The following is a 25,005-nucleotide window of genomic DNA, read 5'->3' as shown; positions in this document are numbered from 1 at the left end:
GTTGCCCATATTGTCATGTAACTACAAATGAAACATGGCCTCCCAGAGAGCAAAGACTAGGAATTATTTTTTCCTTGAGTAAGCGAGTCAATTATCACACTAATGTAATTTTTAATTTCATAAGCATTAAAAAGACATATTTATTATTATTTTTAAAATACCTGTACTATAAATTGTAACTCTCTTCTTTCTGCTTCCCATTGTTCTGCTTGTAATCTAAACTCCTCCAATGCTGTCTCCCTGATATGAGACTCCATCTCATTCTTCTCCTGCTGATGTTTTTCCAATGCTTCCTTTACGTGAATAAAATCTTGTTTTAGTATTAGATCAATAAAAGTTATCTTTCTTCCTTTATCCGCAATTTAAATATACATAGGGCTCTCCTTACCTATACAGACTGTTAAAACTCATTATAATTTATGTTAAAATCATTAATTAATAGAATAATTATATTTTGGTCATCAGAATGTATATGTGAATAAGAAGCTATGGTTACCCATTTAAGCAACATTTCATATATATATATAGATAGATAGATAGATATAAATAGATATAGATATTTAACCCAATTTTTCCAAAAAATTTAACTGCAGGGGATTGAACAAAATGCATCATATGATAGAGACAAAACAAAGTAGATTGTTTGGCAAATATGTAATCTATATGTAAAGGAGATAATATGGAAAGCTCTAATTAGCTATAGAAACACTATTTGGATTATCCCTGATAATTTATATATAAATCTGACAAAGAACACTGTATTTACCAAAGGGGATTTATACTTATACTGATTTGTGCAACAAATCAGTATAAGGAAACTCTAGAATGTTAAAAATTTGAAAAGTTAAAAAAATTTTTTTAGGTTTAGACTATTAACTAATTTCTAGTTCTACAGATAAACAATATTTGCAAGAGGTTTTTCTTCTGGGGTTTTCCGAGTTGTACTACATTTACAAGATCTAATCTGGTTCAAAATCTCAAAAGTATAAAATGCAGGTTTCCCAAGAAGCCCAATCTTCTAAACTATAGGGTTTTAAACTAAGTCTGCAGTAACACAAGGAGAAAGATTCTGTGGTTTATATGAGACAGAGGGAAAGCCTCCTGTGTCCTTATAAACTATAGCGTGGTTCTGCTTAATAAAGACTGCCCTCCCAACTTTCACTAATGGAAAGCCAACAGGAGGAGCCTTGAGGTTTTTTCCCCTTAGGGCAAAAGAGTGACTCCTCTTCACCCCCAAAGGTCTCTGTGCAGATTAGTTCAAAGCCAATTGTATAAAATCAAAGCAAAGTTCTCCTACCAAATAGGTGATGAAGATCACATCAAGATCTATAAAAGAGATCTTGAGATGCAGGCTGATTGACTATAAGGATTGCTGCCACCATTACCCTCTTTCCCCATAGCTCGAGACATTTCATGTGGAGAAGTTTATACAAAGCAGTTCAGGGACTTGTAGTTCCAGGTGCCACCTAAACTCTCCCCATTCAAATACTAATGGAGCCCTTGTATATGCCAGGCACTGTTCCAGGGTCTAGGAATATTACAATAAAGAGAAGAGAAAACTGTGACTGTTGACATGCAGGAAATCAAAAGGAGATATGCTGACAAGGTCAGGGAACCTTTGTGCTGAAACTTTTACATTTAACAAATGCTTTTGTAAAATATTTTTAGTGAAGATTTATTTCCAATATTCTGAAAAGCCATTTACACCAGTGGTAAATGTAGAGCATTTTTATCATGTAATTTTTTTTTTTTTAATTTTTGGCTGAGTTGGGTCTTTGTTGCTGCACACAGGCTCTCTCTAGTTGCAGCGAGCGGGGGCTACTCTTAGTTGTGGTGCGTGGGCTTCTCACTGCGGTGGCTTCTCTTATTGCGGAGCACGGGCTCTAGGCGCAGCACGAGCTTCAGTAGTTGTGGCTCACAGGCTCTAGAGCACAGTCTCCGTAGTTGTGGCACACGGGCTTAGTTGCTCCACAGCATGGGGGATCTTCCTGGACCAGGGCTCGAACCTGTGTCCCCTGCATTGGCAGGCAGATTCTTGACCACTGCACCACCAGGGAAGCCCTATCATGTATTTTTAAATTTAAATTGGTACTTCCAAAAAGTGGCAAATACAGACAATTCAAAATCTGTCTTTTAAGTGGGTGGCAACTTCAACATTAAACCATACTTTTACTTTAGAGACTAAAAAGGAACAAAAAATGGGAGAATAAATAGCTCATAATAATTTCAATAAAAGGTCATCAAATATTTATATACCGTGCCTATATAGAATGTACCCTACACAGATAATGAAGTTTACATCAGATATATAAAAATTTTTCTATATTTATTGCATATTCAGGTCAAAATCTGGGGCCCACATTTTTAAAATTACAATTTTTCATGTTGCTGGACCAAAAGGGTTGTGGGTTCTTATCTTCTTACAGTATTCCCATATAAGTGAGTTGGCGTTTTTTTTGATCAGAGATCTCAAACTGTTTTTCACAAAAGAAACAATATATATATTAATATATTGCTAAAGCATATAAAAAATAGACCTGCAAAAATGCCCCTAAAAAGGAAAGAAGAGAGGGAGAAAGGAAGGGAGTTGCGGGGGGGCGGTGGGGAAGAAATTAGATTTTCTTGCTTTCTGGTATTTTCCTTTCCAAAAATAACTTTAAATAATGTATAATACATATAATGAATATTAAATATAAAAAAATTCCTTCATAAAATATTTTACCTGTACAGTTTTCTCTAGTCTGCTTTTTTCTTTCATAAGTAAATCATATTTTTGATCACAGTTTTGAATTATATTGTCTCTTTCCTCCAAATCACATTCAAATCTTCTGCATTCTTCTTTCCATTTCTGCTGGGAAGTCTGGAATGCTTTCTCCATCCCACTTGCCTTTCCCTGAAGTTCTGCATTCTGAGCTATTAAAAATATAAAATAATAGGTACATTTACAACCATAAATTAAAACCGTAGGAGTTCAGAAACCTAGGCATTGGAGCTGATTTCAATTACAGCATGATATTAAGACAAAACATTTAACCACTTCATACCAGTGAACTCTTGAAAAGTTCCTGTCCCAAAACCAATCTATTCTACAATTTCTCAATCTCTTCTTCCCCTCCAGACAGAGGTGATTTTGCTGTGAAATGGTTATGACATATTCCTAGAGGCACGCCCAAGTTTAGATGCACCAGCTGCAACTCAAATGCTTTTTCTCCTATTCAAGAAAATAAAAATTTTTTAAGTGTGACATATAATAGGGCTACTTTTTAAAAAGACTTCATAGATTACAAATTTTGATTTTTGACTTGGCAACAAGTTAGTTGTGGCATATCTTAACTTGATACTGTCACAAAATTGAGGTTGGGAACCCTAGAACTATAGCTCTTTACTCCCCCAAAGTTAGGCTCGATTCACCTCTCATCCTAGTATTACCTCAACAATAACCATCACTTCCCAACTCACTATGGCTGCTGTTCGCCTCAGCACCTAGAAAGAAGTGATGAAAGGCTTCCAGGTCTGGCTCCATCACCTATCACCTGATTAAACCTCCCTGACTCTCTAACCCTCAGTGGGAATAAAGTTGTTGTAAAGATAAAAATGAGGAAATATGTACAAACGTACTTGTTAAACAAACCAAAAAAAAAAAAAAAGCCAGTTAGTAGTATTATTTTTAAATTATATTTGTGTTTTGAATGGATCGTATGTTCAAAATACAAGTTATTATCAAAGGTACAAAAAGTCTCCCTCCCATCCAGTTACTCTCTCTACAAGACATTATTGTATGGTTTAGTATCCTGTATTGCAGGTAAAAAGTTTGAGGCCATTTTGATTCCTGTTCCTTTGCATCTGGCTTGTTTTTCTTTCCTTTCCTTTTCTTTTCTCTTTGAAAGCTTTAGGATCTTTTTTTGGTCTCTATTTTTCTGGAATTTCATAATGCTATGCCTTCACATGGGTCTATTTTTTTCCACTGTGGTGAATATTCTGTGGACCCTTTCAATCTGGCAACTCATATCCTTCAGCCCTGAGATATTTTTAAAGTAATTTCATTGATCATTTATCCCTCTCTGTTTTCTCTCTTATCTCTTTCTTTCAATATTACCTATTATTCAGATTGGCCCTCAAAGTTTCTTGCCTTTTCTCTCCTATTTTTCCACCTTTGCCTTTTTCACTCTAATTTTGGGATATTTCTACCATCTTCATCTTCCAATGCTTCTACTGATATTTTTCATTGCTGATTTCACATTTTTTTTTTACATCTTTATTGGAGTATAATTGCTTTACAATGGTGTGTTAGTTTCTGCTTTATAACTAAGTGAATCAGTTATACACATACATATGTTCCCATATCTCTTCCCTCTTGTGTTTCTGTCCCTCCCACCCTCCCTATCCCACCCTTCTAGGTGGTCACAAAGCACCGAGCTGATCTCCCTGTGCTATGTGGCTGCTTCCCATTAGCTATCTATTTTACGTTTGGTAGTGTATATATGTCCATGCCACTCTCTCGCTTTGTCACAGCTTACCCTTCCCCCTCCCCATATCCTCAAGTCCATTCTCTAGTAGGTCTGTGTCTTTATTCCTATCTTATCCCTAGGTTCTTCATGACATTTTTATTTCTTAAATTTCATATATATGTGTTAGCATACAGTATTTGTCTTTCTCTTTCTGACTTACTTCACTCTGTATGACAGACTCTAGGCCCATCCACCTCATTACAAATAGCTCAATTTCGTTTCTTTTTATGGCTGAGTAATATTCCATTGTATATATGTGCCACATCTTCTTTACCCATTCATCCGATGATGGACACTTAGGTTGTTTCCAAAAATATGGAACGCTTCACGAATTTGTGTATCATACTTGCGCAGGGGCCATGCTAATCTTCTCTGTATCGTTCCAATTTTAGTATATGTGCTGCCGAAGTGAGCACCTGATTTCACATTTTTAATTTCTAAGAGCTTTCTTTTTTTTATACCACCTGGTTCTTGCATCATGGATGGAATATATTCTTTTTCAGCTCTGAGGATATTAACAATGCTTATTTGTTAAATCTTCTCCTTGCAGAGTTTCTGATTCTTCCAAATTATTTTTTTCTCTCCATTTTAGAGGCTTTCCACAAGTATCTGCTAATTCTTGGCTGCCTGCTCCCAATTAAGTGTAACTATAAGGATGACATACCTTTTATACATCCACATAACCACTACCTAGATTCTGAGCTTCAGGATGAAACTTGATAACTGTGGTCTGATAAAAGTAGGCCATTTATTACGAAATCCCCAACATCAGCATCATTAGGTTTTTCCTCTTGGCTTGGTCAGATGACCCATGGAAGAGTTTTCCAAGCTCCCACGTGAAGTGTAGAAATCTCAGTGCTAGCTTTTGGGAAACTCAATAGAAAAAAGGAAGCTGGAAGGAATAGTTCCTCAATATTTAACATTGAGTATGTTATCTTCCTGTTTTTGCCAGTCTGAAGACCCTGTATTTTATCATCTCCAGATATTAAGCCCCCCGAATTACACTAGGAAGTGGGAGCAATCCCAGAATATCATACTCTTGGGAAGGGGATCTAAGAACCTAAGTGCCTCTAGAGCAAACAGATTTCATCTAACCCTCTTTATTTTACTTCTGCTATTCCAATTCCTAATTCCAAAGGTAGCTGGTGCTTCCAGTTCATAAAAGCCTTTGATTATCTAGCAAGTTGTGTGCCAGCTTTCCCAACCCCTGGCTTAGGATTCTGACGTCTCAGGTCTGCTAAGTCAGTTATCCCTCATCCATTCATTTTCCAGCTTCGAAAATTTTCTCTCTTATCTTGTCTCCTCTCTCAATCATTATGAGATTATCTCTTTTAATATCCCATAACTCCATCAGGTTGTTTTTTATTCTACCCTCAATATTTTATCATATATATAAAGTTTAAAGTATTGTAAAATGAACACCTGTAAACCTCAGACTAGACTCTATGATTGTTAACATTTTGCCATATGTATTTTCTTTACCACACATTCATCCATCTATCCATGCATCCACTCATTTTTTTCATCCATCAGACCATACTTTTTCATGCATTTCAAAACAAGTTGCAAATAAAAGTACATTTCACTGCTGAATAATTAAGCATTCATATCAATATTATAGAATTCAATTTTTTTTTGCAGGTAAAATTTACATATAGTGAAACAAACAAATCTTAAGTGCTCCATTCAAAGAGACTTGACAAATGCATACACTCATGTAACCAAAACCCCTATCAAAATACAGAAAATTTCCTTCAATCAGAAAAGTTTCCCCCTACTTTTCCTAGTTAGTCCTCACTGCCAACCCATCCTAGAGGTAACCGTTGTTCTGATTTTTTTTTCACCAACGACTAGTTTTTTCTGTCATAGAATTTCATATAATGGAATCATACAGGAAGTCCTCTTCTGTGTAAAGTTTCACTCAGCATAATGTTTTTGAGATTCACTCATGTTATTGAATGTATCAGTAGTTGGTTCATTTTTATTGCTTAGTAATATTTCATTGAGTGAATATACAAAATTTGTTTCTTCATTCTTCTGTCAATGGACATTTGGGGTTTTTCTCCAATTTGGGGCTGCCATGAATAGAGCTGCTATGAAATTCTTATACAAGTCTTTTGTGGACAAATGTTTCTCAGAGAAACTACCAAAGAGTGAAACTTCTGGGTCACTGGATAAATATATGTTTATTTTAAAAGAAATTGCCAAGTTTTTTTCCAAAGTAGTAGTACCATTTCACTTTCTCACTAACAAAGTATAAGAGTTCCAGTTCCTCTACATCCTAACTAACATTTGGTATTGACAGTCCTTTCAATGAGAGCCATCAGATGGGTATGCAGTGACAGTCACTGTGGTTTTAGTTTGCATTTCTCTGATGACAAATGAAGGTAAGCATTTTTCATGTGATTAACGGCCATTCTTCTATGTTCCTCTGTAAAGTGTCTTGAAATCATTTGACTTTGGGCAAGTAACTTCCCATCTTCCCTAGACTTCAACTTCCTCATAATTAAATAAAAGTCATTAACTTGTACATCTAGTGCCTTTCAAGTCTTATAATCCTAAGTTCCAGATAGTAGTTTAGTAATTAAATGCCAAAGGTAATCCAAAGTATTTTTGACCAATGGCCAGGCCAAGACTAGGGATCGTAACCTTTATAATATTATAACGTGACATTCGCTTGGCCCCATGCAGTTAACAAAGCACTTTTATTTTCTCATCTCATCCTTAAAACAACCTAGGTTCAAGTATCAGTAAGTGGCAGAATCAGGACCTAAATCTAAATCTTCAGAATTCACGTTCAGTGGTCTCTTCATTAAAACCTGCTGAGTATAAGAATGTTCAGGGCAACACTATTCTTAATAAACAAAAACCAGACACTACCCACTACCAATAGAAATGGATGAATATAAGTGTGGTATGTTCACACTATATAATACTAAACATCAATATGAAGTTCATATGACAATAGGAATGAACTCACAAGCACAAAGTTGAAGAAAAGAAGCCAGATACAAAAGAGTACATACTATATGATTCCTTTCATATAAAGTACGAAAAAGAGGCAAAATTAATTATTACTATTAAAAATCAGGATAGCAGTTATCTATGTGGAGGACTTCTGGTAATTTTCCATTTCATGACCCAGGTGCTGGTTATAAGTCATACACTTATCTAGGCACACTTCTTTATATATATTATACTCTGTGGTTCCTAAACCTAGCTAATCAACAAATCACCTGCAGTGCTTCTTGAACATACAGATTTTCTCAAGCTAGAGATTCTGTTTCAGATTACATGTGATAGGAGGCCTATGAATTTTTTTTAAATCTCTATATGATTCTGCTGATTATTCATGAAACAAGTGCTCTAAAAAGTGATTAACAGAATTTTGAAACCATTTTTCTATACTTGTACCAAAAAAATAATGTAAGGTAAAGTACATGAATGTTCACATAATTGCCAGAAGACATATACACACACAGCAAAGTCTGTCCATCAAAGGCCAGTCAAAGAAATCAAAACCCTACCTCTGATCCTATATGGAATGCATACACAACAGGGAGCAACGATATACAATGACGTTACAAACAGGGAAAGAAATAGAAATAGTTTTACCACAGAGTTTTTCTTGGATCCTATGTGCCTCAGCTAATCTTTCTTCAGCAGCCCGCCTTCCGAGTCCAGCTTCCTTTCTAGCAACAGCCAGGTCATATTCCAGACTTTGTCGCAATGCCTCTCCTTTTTCAACCTCGGATCGTAGCTTGGCAATCTGGCTCTCGTAGCTTGCCAGCTAAAAACAGACTTCTGATATCATGAACCAATATAAAAATATGTCTCCAAGATTATGAGATCATGCACCCAAACAATTTTCTTAGAGAAATTTGTTTCTATAATATTTATAAGACAAGAATTTACACATTTATACTTTCTAAAAGACTGGAAAAGAAGCACTAGCCTTACTCAGCAAATAACATTAATTTTCTTATTTTAGAGAATCCACTAGAGAAAAAAATTTTTTAATTCTTATATGCACTTATTAAAAGTAAAGAGAAATCACAGGTTTTAATCAGAAAAAGTCATACCTAAGAAGTGAAAAAAATGCATGACATATAGTAAGAACTTAAAAATTCATTCTCGGGCTTCCCTCGTGGCGCAGTGGTTGAGAGTCCGCCTGCCGAGGCAAGGGACATGGGTTCGTGCTCCGGTCCGGAAAGATCCCACATGCCGCGGAGCGGCTGGGCCCGTGGGCCATAGCCGCTGAGCCTGCGCGTCCGGACCCTGTGTTCCGCAACGGGAGAGGCCACAACAGTGAGAGGGCCGCGTACCGGGAAAAAAAAAAAAAAATTCATTCTCTCCTCTACTCCTAAACCCTAATTGAAATCAAGAAGCAAATGGTGGACTTCCCTGGCAGTCCAGTGGTTAAGACTCCTCACTCCCAATGCAGGGAGCACAGGTTCGAACCCTGGCCAGGGAGCTAACGTCCCACATGCCGCACAGTGCGGCCAAAAAATAAAATAAAATGCCTTAAAAAAAGGAGCAAATAGTATCAAAATTTGGTAAATATTGTCTATATTATTTCTCTGGATTATGACATTACTCATAGAGCATAAAGTAATAAAAGTGCCTGTTTTACAGGGATTTTAATGAATGAATATCTAATTTATCTACTATTTAGATAACCAGATAGTTAATAACTAGATTTAATTTATCTAATATCCTTCCATGAAGCAGTGTGACAGGAGACAGGTCAGAGAGTTAGAACCAGATGATTTATAAAGTCCCTTCCCACTCTGAAATTCTATGATCTAATCAATGATCCATTAAATGATATTAAATACTTGCTACATGTCAAGTACAGTGAAAGATATAAAAACAAACATTATAGAGCCCCTGATCTCAAGTAATGAAATGCTATAGAAAGTCATAAGGGATTAGTTTTACAAAAGAGGTAAAAATGTTATGATAGTTCAAAGAAAAGCAAAATTACTTCTTGCTGGAGGGAGAGAAAGAAATGATGGATGAGAGAGAATGCTAGGAAGGTATCATACGGGAAAGCATCAAGCTACTATATCAGGCTAGAAATAGATGGTCCAATTACCATATAAGAAAAGACAAAAAGGATTTCTAAAGGGCAACATCAGAAATTACCATAAGTAGCAGTTAATATGTAGAGTGCAGCGGGAGTTACACTCTTTTTAACATATATAAAAAAAATAATTTCCATTTTTATAAATGTTAGAAAAGTAAATGTCTTCAGCACACTTATACTCACAAAATAAGAATTTACAAATATCTTTTAATAAGTTAATGGAAAAAAACATAAAACCTTTATTACATCTTCAAGATAACTCCATTTATTTCAGAATCACGCCATCCCTCCCTGCCCAGGAATAAAGTTGTTAACATTTGGGCATTCCCAGTTGTGCCAGTCATTTACCTGTTTGCCCTCAGACACCCCCTCCCCCATCCTTCTCCAGCTCTACTCCATATTCTAGGAACTACATGTACCAGACTTCCCTGCGCACTGGCTTCTTGGGAGTCTGGATCAATGAGAGGCACTTGTGGTATATGTAAGGACAGGAAAGGAGAAGCCAGGGTATTTGTCCCTCTCTAGATCTACCCTGAGCAGCATCTGTCTTCCCTATGGCTGCAAATCCTTCTGGATAGCTAGCTTTTTTCAACCTTAGGAACGAAAGCAACTTCCTAATGTTGCTACCCTCTGGGTTGCCTTAACATCCCCTATTTGTCTTTTTACCTCTTCTGGTACTTGTGTAATCAATTCCACTTGGACACCAAATGATATTACTCTTGGTATCAGACATAGCCTCAAGATGGGTTTCTGATATTTTGTGGTAAACCTATATGAGCCTAAATACAATGAAGACCTTTTTGCAGGTAGAAATGAGATACTTTTGCAGTGATCCATGGCCTCCAGTGGGATCACAATTATTTACATTATCATGTGCAATTGTTTAAAATAAAGTGCCAGTTGAGTTCAAGCCTTTGGGAAATGAAGTAGCAACTGCACTTGACCAACATGGCAGTTTTGTTTACTACAAGACCCCATGGCATGGGAAGGCTAAATCTAACTATGCTAGAGAATTTACAAAAATGAAAAGGTAATCCCAGGGTTCTAGAATCTCAGCTCAAGACAGTCAGAAAGCCAGAGAGTTTCTATGTTGACTTTAAAGAATCTCTTATTTCTCATAGCCCCATGGCAAACAAGGCTAAAGACCAGATGGAAAATCAAATTATGGGGAATGCAGAATTAAAATACAAGTTGAATAAAGAGCCTCAACAAGTTTCTAATGTTAAGATGGTATATATCATCTGGGTATTAGGTAGAAAGGAAGGAGATGGATGAGGACTTTTGGAATTAGACAATCCTGAAAACTGCAAACTTCCAGTCTCCTCTGAACACCCCTTCTCCCAACAACAGCAGCCTCTTCTCCCTGTCTGAGCTACTTGACCTTCCCTTGCTTAAAGACTTAGTAAGGACCACAACTGAAATAGCTGTCTTGCAACAAGATGTGCAAGACCCACTTTCACCTCTTTGTCGCCATCGATAGACCCAGACCTCAGTAAGCCACAAGGGGAGAAATGCAGTCTTCTCTGGGAGAAGATAGTATCTATAGCAAAAGGACTGCAAAATCTTGCTAATCTTGTAATAGAAGGAACCCTATATAGGCTTGATTTGGATTTAATAAGCTAGCTGTAACAGTTTGCTTGGAATGTGTGACTGTAAATTGAATTCAACATCAGCCTGCATCACTTAATAAAGTCAAAATGCCAGTACTTTCCTGATATAATATGCAGACTTAAGAAGATGGGAGTGGTGGCTTCCCTTGTGGTCTGGTGGCTAAGACTCTACGCTCCCAATGCAAGGGGCCTGGGTTCAATCCCTGGTCAGGGAACTAGATCCCACATGCTGCAACTAAAAGAGCCCACATGCCGCAACTAAAGATCCCACATGGGGGTTTCCCTGGTGGTGCAGTGGTTAAGAATCCACCTGCCAATGCAAGGGGCATGGGTTCGAGCCCTGGCCCAGGAAGATCCCACATGCCACAGAGCAACTAAGCCCATGAGCCACAACTACTGAGCCTGAGCTCTAGAGCCCACGAGCCACAACTACTGAGCCCACGTGCCACAACTACTGAAGCCTGCGTGCCTAGAGCCCGGCTCCGCAGCAAGAGAAGCCACGACAGTGAGAAGCCCACGCACCACAACGAAGAGTAGCCCCTGCTCACCGCAACTAGTGAAAGCCCGCACGTAGCAATGAAGACCCAACACAGCCAAAGATAAAAATTAATTAATTAATTAATTTAAAAAAGATCTCACATGCCGCAATGAAGATCCCCCACGCGGCAATGAAGATCCCGTGTGCCGCAATTAAGACCCGGCGCAGCCAAATAAATAAATAAATAAATATTTAAAAAATAAAATAAAATAAAAGAAGATGGGAGTGCTTTTTTTATGAGCAAACCAAAACCTCCCCTTTCGCTAACTGCATCCTCTTTGAGAGCCCAAAGGACATTATTTTCCTAATTAAAGTGCTCTAAAATACACTGGCCAGCAAAAGCACCCTTAGAAAGCTCTAGCGGCTAACCTCTATATACCAGAGATAATAGTAGATGGTAAAGATAATGGGGGGATATGTCATAATTGAGATGGACTCGCCAACCTCAATCAAAATGGAGAACTTCCAGAGCAGCAAAGGCCAAGTGGTCACAATTAACCAGTAGAGACAAGGTGAGCACAGTTTCTATAACGGACGGCTGGAGCACAACAGTCATCATAGCATTTGACCTCCAGGTATTTGTGGTGGTGTCTAATTGATTCTCGTGTACCCGGGAATTAAAGAGATGGGCAGTCTTCTAAAGCGGTGCTATGCAGTAGATATGTAATGCAAGAAATTTTAAATCTTGTGTAATTTTAAATTTTCTAGTAGCAATATTTTGAAAAGTAAAAATATGTGAAACTAATTTTAACATTTTACTTAACCCAATATATCCAAGATTCTTTATTTCAACATAAAATCAACATGAAAAATTATTAGTGAGCTATTTTACTTTTTTTAGATATTTTACACCTTTTTGTACCAAGTTTTTGAAATCCAGTGTGTATTTGTATCACATCTTAATTCAGACTAGTCACATTTCAAGTGCTCAAAAGATACATGTGGCTAATGGCCACCATATTGGAGAAGCGATTCTAAAGCATTATTTGGTCTAAACAACAACAAAAACAAACAAACCAAAAAAAACAAACTGATAAAAAAACAGAAAAACTCCAAGTCTGGTGAGCAGAATCCTTACTTAAGTCTCTAAAATATGAAGTCATACCCTCCCATCAGTTCCCAGACTCCCTGACTCCTTGAGGCACCACCACAAGTACACACTGTAAACTTCCCCGAGCCTTTCCCAATGCGCAAGGTACAAGCTCTGAACTGGAGACTAGCATTTGCTATATCTCGCATACACAGATCCAGGAACTAAAGGATGGAAGTGGAAGTGGCCTCTCTCTATTAACATAGCCTCTAATAACCTTACCACCTACCAACCCACTCACCGGGTTCCCCCCCACCCACCCAAACATGCAACTTTGGGCTTTGATATTTCAGAAGAGATCTTAATTTACAAAGGGTGAATACTTCCACCAGTTGACACAAAAATGATCCACATTGATACTGCAACATGGATTAACTTCGGAAACATTACGCCAAATGAAACAAAACAAACACAAAAGGACAAATATTCTATGCTGCCACTTATATAAGGTATATATCTAGAACATGAAAATGCATAGAAATATAAAGTAGATTAGAGGTTAGCAGGGGTGGGGATGGGGGAAGGAGGACGGGGCAGTTATTGCTTAATAGGTACAGTTTCTGTATGGGATGATAAAAATTTTTGAAAATAGATACTGGCGATGGTTGCACAGTGCTGTGAATATAAATATAACTGAATTGTACACTTAAAATGGTTAAAATTGTAAATGTTATATATTTTTTACTGCAGTAAAAAAAATTTTTTTTAAATCCATTATATCAGAAGCTGAGACTACCTCTAGGCTAGTTTTAGGCTCCTTGTACCAGTGAAACAAAAGGCAAAGAAAGATGATGTTACCAGAGTCTTGATTACCAAGACTGGCTGGGGTGACTGATCCTGATTACCAAGGGCATAGTGAGGCAGAGGAGACCATGGAAACCTGGGGATTCAACGGTATGATTCTCAGTATATCCATATCTACAGAGATCCAATAGATGTGGCACCATTAAGGAATCAAACTTTTCAAGAATGAAATGCAGTCACTCCACCAAGGAAAATGCTGGCAGAGGGTAAGGGGAACAGGAATCAGCTGTGACAGAAGTGAAGTGAAAAATATCAGCTTATAGGGCTTCCCTGGTGGCGCAGTAGTTGGGAGTCCGCCTGCCGATGCAGGGGACGTGGGTTCGTGCCCCGGTCCGGGAAGATCCCACATGCCGCGGAGCAGCTGGGCCCGTGAGCCATGGCTGCTGGGCCTGCACATCCAGAGCCTGTGCTCCGCAGCAGGAGAGGCCACCGCAGTGAGAGGCCCGCATACCACAAAAAAAAAAAAAAGAAAAAGAAAAAATCAGCTTATAACCCTAGCACCAGTTCTAAGAATAAGAACTGCAGCAGCTCTGCATATCTGTTATATGTATATATTAGTGATTTTTTTCTTTGCTCCTCATATCTGGCATTATATGAAGAATGCTGGTACTATTGGTCTCAATTTAATTCATGAGACACAAAATTGTAAGATTCTGATGGTGAGGATACATATCATCTGTGAGATAGAAACAATGGCCTAATAAGTCTTTCTGTCTCCCATTGTGGAGTAGGTGAGAGCATCTTTGTATAGAGGATATTTGAGTTGCCTTGCAAGATTACACAGGAACAAGATATTATTGCATGGGAGTTACACATGAGCAGAAGAGTGATAATGAATGCTGAAGAGCAAAAAGTGTGGAGTGTCAATTATTTGTCCATTTTATCCATTTCTCAACCCCCTTCTTTTGCTCTACTCTATTATATCATAGGAACTGTAATTCCCATGCTCCATTGTTAAATGGCTCTACTTCCGGCAGTGTCTCTGGCAGTAGCTGCATCTCTTTTCAGGTTCCAGCTGCCTATCCTTCATTCCAACATCCCAACCTGACTGAACAGCCCCTACCATGGTTCTCCCTCCCACCAGACAGCTCCAACTTCTGGACTCTGGTAACATCATCTCCTCCCATTGGTCCTCTGGCCTAGAGGTGATGGTGGCTTCCTGATGTAACTAATCTCTAGGTGGCCTCATCATTCCCTGTTTGAATTCCTAGGTATTTCATCACCTGTACAACCAATTCCATCTATTAATGTCCCTCTTTTAGCCTGACTGGGCCTTATTTGATTTCCAGAGCTACCCACAGAGCTGTGAAAAACATATCCTCTAGCTGTGAAAAACAACCATGAGGTTGTTTTCTCATTTAAGCTTCAACATGTGCACTACAACATGAACAGCAACAAAATGGTATCTCCCTCCTTTTCAAAACAAGTCTTCATTCTTTTAGGTCTTATGCTCAACCAGGTGTCTTAGAACCTCCTCTCTGTGTCATCCTCCATGTCTTCCCTGATGCCCTCCTACAGCATGTCTCAGCCTCTAAAAGGTCTTTCACCATTTTTACGCCATGACCCTCTTTGGCAATCTGGCACAGCCTTTTCAAAATAATGTAATTACATGCATAAAATAAAATACACAAGATAACAAAAAGAATCAAAGTATAAAAATAAATATATGATATAACAACCGATTTGTGATGCTGTAATCTACGTTACTTCTTTAATAACACATTAAATAACAAGTTGTACTCACAAGTCTAATAACCATTTCAAAGTAATGACAAGTATAAACAATATTTCAATATATTTGCAGTAACTGAAGTATGGTATGTGTCTGCAATTTCTATTGGTGATAAATTCAAAAGTACTGCTAATCCTACTATAGCTTGCATTTAAAAGGATGACAGGCTGGGCCAAGCCCTTCATAACTGAAGGAAATGCTTAACATGAGTTAGGGGTTATTAAAAATAAAAATATAATTTCTCCCTATCCAACTACATGGATTCCTTGATTTCTCAGTTTGTAAGGACCCCTGCTTAAGACCCCTACTCCTAAGAAATCTGACAGGATCAGTCAAACACCTTTAGGTCTTGAACCCTAGAAAGCCTACTGCTTCGTCCTAGGTATCCAGTAACTTTTGGCTAGAGAAAGTTACATTGCTTTTCCTTATTCTCTCCCATCCTCATTGCTCTAAAAGATTTTCTTGCTCTATCGTCACTATCGGGGCCACAGACCTCTTGTCCTACTTTGCACATCTGTATTATTGTGCTCAAATAATTTTAATAACCACTGCAAAAGTGAAAACCTTGTGGCATTTTCCCATCTCAATCACCCACATCAGTACAACTTAGTTTCATTCGGAAGCTGTGAGTCTGTAAGAAACTCCTCTCCCCCATACCCTCTGCCCACTAACAAATCTCAACAGTAACCTATTATTTCTATACCTAGGAAAGAAAACGGGGGCTCAGAAAAATGACATAAGTTGCCCAAGAACCCACAATAATGAAATTCCTAGGTAAGTCATTTTAAAGATTTTTATTATTTTTTATTGTGGTATAATTGACATATTAGGTTCAGGTGTACAACATAATGATTTAATATTTATATATATTACAAAATGATCACCACATAATTCTAGTTAACATCCATCACCATACATAGTTACAATTTTTTTCTTGTGATGAGAACTTTTAAGATCTACTCTCTTAGCAACTTTCAAAAATGCAATACAGTACATTATTAACTATAGTTGCCATGCTGTATATTACATACCCAGGACTTATTTTATAACTGGGAAGTGTGTACCTTTTGACCCCGTTCACCCATTTCATCTACCTCCACCCACCCCCTGCCTCTGACAACCACCAATTTATTCTCTGTATCTATGAGCTTGGGGTTTTCTTTAATTTTTAAATACCACCTATAAATGATATCATACAGTATTTGTCTTTTTTTTAACATCTTTATTGGAGTATAATTGCTTTACAATGTTGTGTTAGTTTCTGCTGTATAACAAAGTAAATCAGCTATACATATAAATTTATCCCCATTTCTCCTCCCTCTTGCGTCTCCTTCCCACCCTCCCTAACCCACCCCTCTACGTGGTCACAAATCACAGAGCTGATCTCCCTGTGCCATGCGGCTGCTTCCAACTAGCTATCTATTTTACATTTGGTAGTGTATATATGTCCATGCCACTCTCTCACTTCGTCCCAGCTTACCCTTCCCCCCTCCAAGTCCTCAAGTCCATTCTCTACATCTGCGTCTTTATTCCTGTCCTGTCCCTAGGTTCTTCAGAACCACTTTATTTTTTTAAGATTCCATATATATGCGTCAGCATACAGTATTTGTTTTTCTCTTTCTGACTTACTTCACTCTGTATGACAGTCTCTAGGTCCATCCACCTCACTGCAAATAACTCAATGCTGTTTCTTTTTATGACAGAGTAATATTCCATTGTATATATGTACCACATCTTCTTTATCCATTCATCTGTTGATAGACATTTAGGTTGCTTCCACATCCTGGCTATTGTAAACAGTGCTGCAATGAACATTGTGGTACATGACTCTTTTTGAATTATGGTTTTCTCAGGGTATATGCCCAGTAGTGGGATTGCTGGGTCATATAGTAGTCCTGTTTTTAGTTTTTTAAGGAACCTCCATACTGTTCTCCATAGTGGCTGTATCAGTCTACATTCCCACCAACAGTACAAGAGGGTTTCCCTTTCTCCACACCCTTTCCAGCATATACTGTTTGTAGATTTTTTGATGACGGCCATTCTGACCGGTGTGAGGTGATATCTCATTGTACTTTTTTTTTTTTTTTTTTTTTTTTTTTTTTTTTTGGCGGTATGCGGGCCTCTCACTGTTGTGGCCTCTCCCGTTGCGGAGCACAGGCTCTGGACGTGCAGGCTCAGCGGCCATGGCTCACGGGCCCAGCCGCTCCACGGCATGTGGGATCTTCCTGGACCGGGGCACGAACCCATGTCCCCTGCATCGGCAGGCGGACTCTCAACCACTGCGCCACCAGGGAAGCCCTCATTGTACTTTTGATTTGCATTTCTCTAATGATTAGTGATGTTGATCATCCTTTCATGTGTTTGTTGGCAATCTGTATATCTTCTCTGGAGAAATATGTATTTGGGATTTCTGCCCATTTTGGGATTCGGTTGTTTGTTTAATTAATACTGAGCTGCATGAGCTGCTTGTATATTTTGGAGATGAATCCTTTGTCAGTTGCTTCATTTGCAAATATTTTCTCCAATTCTGAGGGTTGTTCTTTTTGTCTTGTTTAGTTTTCTTTGTTGTGCAAAAGCTTTTAAGTTTCATTACATCCCATTTGTTTCTTTTTGTTTTTATTTCCATTTCTCTAGGAGGTTGGCCAAAAAGGATCTTCCTGTGATTTATGTCACAGAGTGTTCTAGCTATGTTTTCCTCTAAGAGTTTTATAGTGTCTGGCCTTACATTTAGGTCTCTAATCCATTTTGAGTTTATTTTTCTGTATGGTCTTAGGGAGTGTTCTAATTTCATTCTTTTACATGTAGCTGTCCAGTGTTCCCAGCACCACTTATTGAAGAGGATACCTTTTCTCCATTGTATATTCTTCTCTCATTTATCAAAGATAAGGTAACCATATGTGCATGGGTTTATCTCTGGGCATTCTATCTGTTTCATTGATTTATATTTCTGTTTTTGTACCAGTACCATACTGTCTTCATTACTGCAGCTTTGTAATATAGTCTGAAGTCCGGGAGCCTGATTCCTCCAGCTCTATTTTTTCTTTCTCAAGATTGCTTTGGCTATTCGGGGTCTTTTGTGTTTCCATACAAATTGTGAAATCTTTTGTTCTAGTTCTGTGAAAAATGCCATTGGTAGTTTGATAGGGATTGCATTGAACCTATAGATTGCTTTGGGTAGTATAGTCATTTTCACAATGTTGATTCTTCCAATCCAAGAACATGGTATATCTCTCCATCTGTTTATATCATCTTTAATTTCTTTCATCAGTGTCTTACAGTTTTCTGCAGACAGGTCTTTTGTCTCCTTAGGTAGTTTTATTCCTAGGTATTTTATTCTGTTTGTTGCAATGGTAAATGGGAGTGTTTCCTTAATTTCTCTTTCAGATTTTTCATCATTAGTGCATAGGAATGAAAGAGATTTGTGTGCATTAATTTTGTATCCTGCTACATTACTAAATTTATTGATTAGCTCTAGTAGTTTTCTGGTAGCATCTTTAGGATTCTATATGTATAGTACCATATCATCTGCAAACAGTGACAGCTTTACTTCTTCTTTTCTGACTTGGATTCCTTTTATTTCTTTTTCTTCTCTGACTGCTGTGGCTAAACTTCCAAAACTATGTTGAATAAGAGTGGTGAGAGTGGGCAGCCTTGTCTTGTTCCTGATCTTAGTGGAAATGGTTTCAGCTTTTCAACACTGAGAACGATGGTAGCTATGGGCTTGTCATATATGGCCTGTATTATGTTGAAGTAAGTTCCCTCTATGCTTACTTTCTGGAGGGTTTTTATCATAAATGGGTGTTGAATTTTATCAAAAGCTTTTTTTGTGTCTATTGAAATGATCATATGGATTTTATCCTTCAGTTTGTTAATATGGTGCATCACCCTGATTGCTTTGCATATATTGAAGAATCCTTACATTCCTAGGATAAACCCCACTTGATCGTGGTGTATGATCCCTTTAATGTGCTGCCAAATTCTGTTTGTTGAGGATTTTTGCATCTATGTTCATCAGGGATACCGGCCTGTAGTTTTCTTTTTCCGTGACATCTTTGTCTGGTTTTGGTATCAGGGTGATGGTGGGTTCGCAGAATGAGTCTGGGAGTGTTCCTCCCTCTGCTATATTTTGGAAGAGTTTGAGAAGGATATGTGTTAGCTCTTCTCTCAATGTTTGATAGAATTCACCTGTGAAGCCATCTGGTTCTGGACTCTTGTTTGTTGGATGATTTTTTTTTTTTTTTTTTTTTTTGCAGTGTGTGGGCCTCTCACTGTTGTGGCCTCTCCCGTTGCAGAGCACAGGCTCCGGACGCACAGGCCCAGCGGCCATGGCTCACGGGCCCAGCCACTCCACGGCATGTGGGATCCTCCCAGACCGGAGCACGAACCCGTGTCCCCTGCATCTGCAGGCAGACTCTCAACCACTGTACCACCAGGGAAGCCCTGTTGGATGATTTTTAATCACAGTTTCAATTTCAGTGCTTGTGACTGGTCTGTTTGTATTTTCTATTTCTTCCTGGTTCAGTCTTGGAATGTTGTGCTTTTCCAAGAATTTGTCCATTTCTTCCAGGTTGTCCATTTTATTTGCATATAGTTGCTTATAGTAATTTCTCATGATCCTTTGTATTTCTACAGTGTCAGTTGTTATTTCTCCTTTTTCATTTTTAATTCTATTGATTTGAGCCTTCTCCCTTTTTTCTTTAGGAGTCTGGCCAATGGTTTAATCAATTATTCTTATCTTCTCAAAGAACCAGGTTTCAGTTTTATTGATCTTTGCTATCGTTTCCTTCATTTCTTTTTCATTTATTTCAGACCTGATCTTTATGATTTCTTTCCTTCTACTAACTTTGGGGGGTTTTTTTTGTTCTTTCTCTAATTGCTTTAGGTGTAAGGTTAGGTTGTTTATTTGAGGTTTTTCTTGTTTCTTGAGATAGGACTGTATTGCTATAAACTTCCCTCTTAGAACTGCTTCTGCTGCATCCCATAGGTTTTGGGTCATGGTGTTTTCATTGTCATTTGTTTCTAGGTATTTTTTGATTTCCTCTTTGATTTCTTCAGTGATCTCTTGGTTATTTAGTAGTGTATTGCTTAGCCTCCATGTGTTTGTATGTTTTACAGTTTTTTTTCCTGTAATTGATATGTAGTCTCATAGCGTTGTGGTCAGAAAAGATACTTGATATGATTTCAATTTTCTTAAATTTACCAAGCCTTGATTTGTGACCCAAGATATGATCTATCCTGGAGAATGTTCCATGAGCACTTAAGAAGAAAGTGTATTCTGTTGTTTTTGGATGGAATGTCCTATAAATATCAACTAAGTCCATCTTGTGTAATGTGTCATTTAAAGCTTGTGTTTCCTTACTTATTTTCATTTTGGATGATCTGTCCATTGGTGAAAGTGGGGTGTTAAAGTCCCCTACTATGACTGTGTTACTCTCGATTTCCCATTTTATGGCTGTTAGCATTTGCCTTATGTATTGAGGCACTCCTATGTTGGGTGCATAAATATTTATAATTGTTATATCTTCTTCTTGGATTGCTCCCTTGATCATTATGTAGTGTCCTTCTTTGTCTCTTGTAAGAAGTCTTTATTTTAAATTCTATTTTGTCTGATATGAGAACTGCTACTCCAGCTTTCTTTTGATTTCCATTTGCATGGAATATCTTTTTCCATCCCCTCACTTTCAGTCTGTATGTGTCCCTAGGTCTGAAGTGGGTCTCTTGTAGACAGCATGTATACGGGTCTTGTTTTTGTACCCATTCAGTCAGTCTATATCTTTTGGTTGGTGCATTTAATCCTTTTACATTTAAGGTAATTATCAATATGTATGTTCCTATTACCATTTTCTTAATTGTTTTGGGGGTTTTTTTTGTAGGTCTTTTCCTTCTCTTGTAGGTGTTTTCCTTCTCTTGTAGGTGTTTCCTTCTTGTAGGTGTTTCCTGCCTAGAGAAGTTCCTTTAGCATTTGTTGTACAGCTGGTTTGGTGGTGCTGAACTCTCTTAGCTTTTGCTTGTCTGTAAAGGTTTTAATTTCTCTGTCAAATCTGAATGAGATCCTTGCTGGGAAGAGTAACCTTGGTTGTAGGTTTTCCCCTTTCATCACATTAAATATGTGCTGCCACTGCCTTCTGACTTGCAGAGTTTCTGCTAAAAGATCAACTGCTAACCTTATGAGGATTCCCTTGTATGTTATTTGCTGCTTTTCTCTTGCTGCTTTTAATATTTTTCCTTCGTATTTTATTTTTGATAGTTTGATTAATATATGTGTTGGTGTGTTTCTCCTTGGATTTATCCTGTATGGGACTCTATCTGCTTCCTGGACTTGATTGACTATTTCCTTTCCCATGTTAGGGAAGTTTTCAACTATAATCTCTTTAAATATTTTTGCATTCCCTTTCTTTTTCTCTTCTTCTTCTGGGACCCCTATAATTCAAATGGTGCATTTAGTGTTGTCCCAGAGGTCTCTGAGACTGTCCTCAATTCTTTTCATTCTTTTTCCTTTATTCTGCTCTGCAGTAGTTATTTCTACCATTTTATCTTCCAGGTCATTTATCCGTTCTACTGCCTCAGTTATTCTGCTATTGATTCCTTCTAGAGAACTTTTAATTTCATTTATTGTGTTTTTCATCATTGTTTGTTTGCCCTTTAGTTCTTCTAGGTCCTTGTTAAAAATTTCTTGTATTTTCTCCATTCTATTTCCAAGATTTGGGATCATCTTTACTATCATTTTTCTGAATTCTTTTTCAGGTAGGCTGCCTATTTCCTCTTCATTTGTCTGATCTGGTGGGTTTTTACTTTGCTCTTTCATCTGCTGGGTATTTCTCTGTCTTCTCATTTTGCTTATATTACTGTGCTTGGGGTCTCCTTTTGCAGGCTGTAGGTTCATAGTTCCCATTGTTTTTGGTGTCTGCCCCCAGTTGGTAAGGTTAGTTCAGTGGGTTGTGTAGGCTTCCTGCTGGAGGGGACTGGTGCCTGTGTTTTGGTGGGTGGGGATGGATCTTTTCTTTCTGGTGGGCAGGACCATGTCCGGTGGTGTGTTTTGGGGTATCTGTGAACTGATTATGATTTTAGGCAGTCTCTCTGCTAACAGGTGGGGTTGTGTTCCTGTCTTGCTAGTTGTTTGGCACAGGGTGTCCCACACTGTAGCTTGCTGGTTGTTGAGTGGAGCTGGGTCTTAGCATTGAGATGGAGATCTCTGTGAGAGCTCTCACCATTTGATTTTACATGGGGCTGGGAGGTTTCTGGTGGTCCAATGTCCTGAATTCAGCTCTCCCACCTCAGAGGTTCAGGCCTAACACCCGGCCAGAGCACCAAGACCCTGTCAGCCACTCAGCTCAGAAGAAAAGGGAGGAAAAAGAGAGAAAGAAAGAAAATAATAAAATAAAAGATAAATTATTAAAAATAAAAAAGTAATAAAAAAAAGAAAGAAGAGAACAACCAAACTAAAAAACAAATCCACCAATGATAACAAGCGCTAAAAACTATCCCAGAAAAATGGAAAGACTGAACCCTAGGACAAATGGTAAAAGCAAAGCCATAGAGACAAAATCACACAGAGAAGCATACACATACACAGTCACAAAAACAGAATAAGAAAATTATATATTTTTTTAAAAAAAGCAATTATGAGAGCAACCAAATCAATAAACAAATTTACCAGTGATAATAAGCTCTAAATACTAAACTAAAATAAACATAAAACCAGAAACAAATTAGATGCAGAAAGCAAACCCCAAGTCTACAGTTGCTCCCAAAGTCCACTGCCCCAATTTTGGGATGATTCATTGTCTATTCAGGTATTCCACAGATGCAGGGTAAATCAGGTTGACTGTGGAGATTTAATCCACTGCTCCTGAGGCTGCTGGGAGAGATTTCCCTTTCTCTTCTTTGTTCGCACAGCTCCTGGGGTTCAGCTTTGGATTTGGCCCCGCCTCTGCGTGTAGGTCGCCTGAGGGCATCTGTTCCCCACCCAGACCGGATGGGGTTAAAGCAGCAGCTGATTCGGGGGCTCTGGCTCACTTCAGGCCAGAGGGAAGGAGGGGTACAGAATGCAGGGTGAGCCTGCAGCAGCAGAGGCCAGCATGACGTTTTCACAGCCTGAGGCACAATGTGTGTTCTCCCAGGGAAGTTGTCCATGGATCACGGGACCCTGGCAGTGGCAGGCTGCATAGGCTCCCGGGAGGGGAGGTGTGGATAGTGACCTGTGCTTGCACACAGGCGTCTTGGTGGCTGCAGCAGCAGCCTTAGCATTTCATGTCCGTCTCCAGTATCCGCGCTGATAGCCACAACTGGTGCCCATCTCTGGAGCTCGTTTAGGCAGTGCTCTGGATCCCCTCTCCTCATGCACCCCAAAACAATGGTCTCTTGCCTCTTAGGCAGGTCTAGACATTTTCCCAGATTCGCTCACCAATAGCTGTGGTGCACTAGCCCCCTTCAGGCTGTGTTCACGCAGCCAACCCCAGTCCTCTCCCTGGGATATGACCTCTGAAGCTGGAGCCTCGTCTCCCAGCCCACACCCATCCCAGCGGGTGAGCAGACAAGCCTCTCAGGCTGGTGAGTGCTGGTCGGAACCAATCCTCTGTGCGGGAATCTCTCTGCTTTACCCTCTGCACCCCTGTTGCTGTGCTCTTCTCCATGGCTCCAAAGCTTCCCCCCTATCCACCCCTCGTCTCCACCAGTGAAGGGGCTTCCAAGTGTGTGGCAACTTTTCCTCCTTCACAGCTCCCTCCCAGAGGGGCAGGTCCTGTCTCTATTCTTCTGTCTCTGGTTTTCCTTTTTTCTTTTGCCCTGCCCAGGTACATGGGGAGTTTCCTGCCTTTTGGGAGGTCTGAGGTCTTCTGCCAGCGTTCAGTAGGTGTTCTGTAGGAGTTGTTCCACATGTAGATGTATTTCTGATGTATTTGTGGGAAGGAAGGTGATCTCCACATCTTACTCCTCCGCCATCTTGAAGATCCCTCCAGTATTTGTTTTTCTCTGTCTGACTTATTTCACTTACCATAATGGCCCCAAGGTCCATCTATATTGTCACAAATGGCAAGATGTCACTCTTTTTTTGTGTGAATAATATTCCATTGTATATACACACACACACACACATACACACACACACACACACACACGGACTTCCCTGGTGGTGCAGTGGTTAAGACTCTGCTTGCCAATGAGGGGGACACAGGTTCAAGCCCTGGTCCGGGAAGATCCCACCTGTTGCAGAGCAACTAAGCCCGTGTGCCACAACTACTGAGCCTGCACTCTAGAGCCCACGAGCCACAACTACTGAGCCTGTGTGCCACAACTACTGAAGCCCGCATGCCTAGAGCCCATGCTCTGCAACAAGAGAAGCCAATGCAATGAGAAGCCCACGCACCGCAACGAAGCGTAGCCCCCGCTCACTGCAACTAGAGAAAGCCCACACGCAGCAACAAAGACCTAATGCAGCCAAAAATAAAGAAATAAATTTTTTTTTAAATAATATATATATATTCATTTATATGTGTATATATATATATATATATACACATATTTGAAACATTTTCTTTATCCACTCATCTATTGATAGGACACTTAGATTTTAAAGAAATTTTGTGCCAATAAGCCAGTGTGTTAGCATTAGGAGTACCTGATAAGACAAATATCT

At 38.8% G+C, this 25,005-nt stretch overlaps 1 protein-coding gene and 1 non-coding gene across 2 annotated transcripts in view; both read right to left on the bottom strand.

Annotated features, from left to right (window-relative positions):
• Nucleotides 1-25,005, bottom strand: part of CCDC171 (coiled-coil domain containing 171) — a 362,781-nt gene that overhangs the window by 319,422 nt on the left and 18,354 nt on the right. The window contains exons 5-6 of the mRNA XM_032636251.1: nucleotides 8,124-8,298; nucleotides 2,723-2,913 (exon numbers count right to left, since the gene is read on the bottom strand). Coding sequence (XP_032492142.1) covers nucleotides 2,723-2,913; nucleotides 8,124-8,298 — 366 coding nt within the window. The remainder of the gene's footprint in view (nucleotides 1-2,722; nucleotides 2,914-8,123; nucleotides 8,299-25,005) is intronic.
• On the bottom strand, nucleotides 4,818-4,924 carry LOC116756202. Its single transcript, XR_004350571.1, has one exon. It is a non-coding gene; the product is annotated as a U6 spliceosomal RNA (small nuclear RNA).

Source organism: Phocoena sinus, chromosome 6, assembly GCF_008692025.1.
Source record: "Phocoena sinus isolate mPhoSin1 chromosome 6, mPhoSin1.pri, whole genome shotgun sequence".
In the NCBI taxonomy this organism is placed as follows: Eukaryota; Metazoa; Chordata; class Mammalia; order Artiodactyla; family Phocoenidae; genus Phocoena; species Phocoena sinus.
Note: the sequence above shows the minus strand (reverse complement) of the source record. Positions and strands in the feature narration are given on the sequence as shown.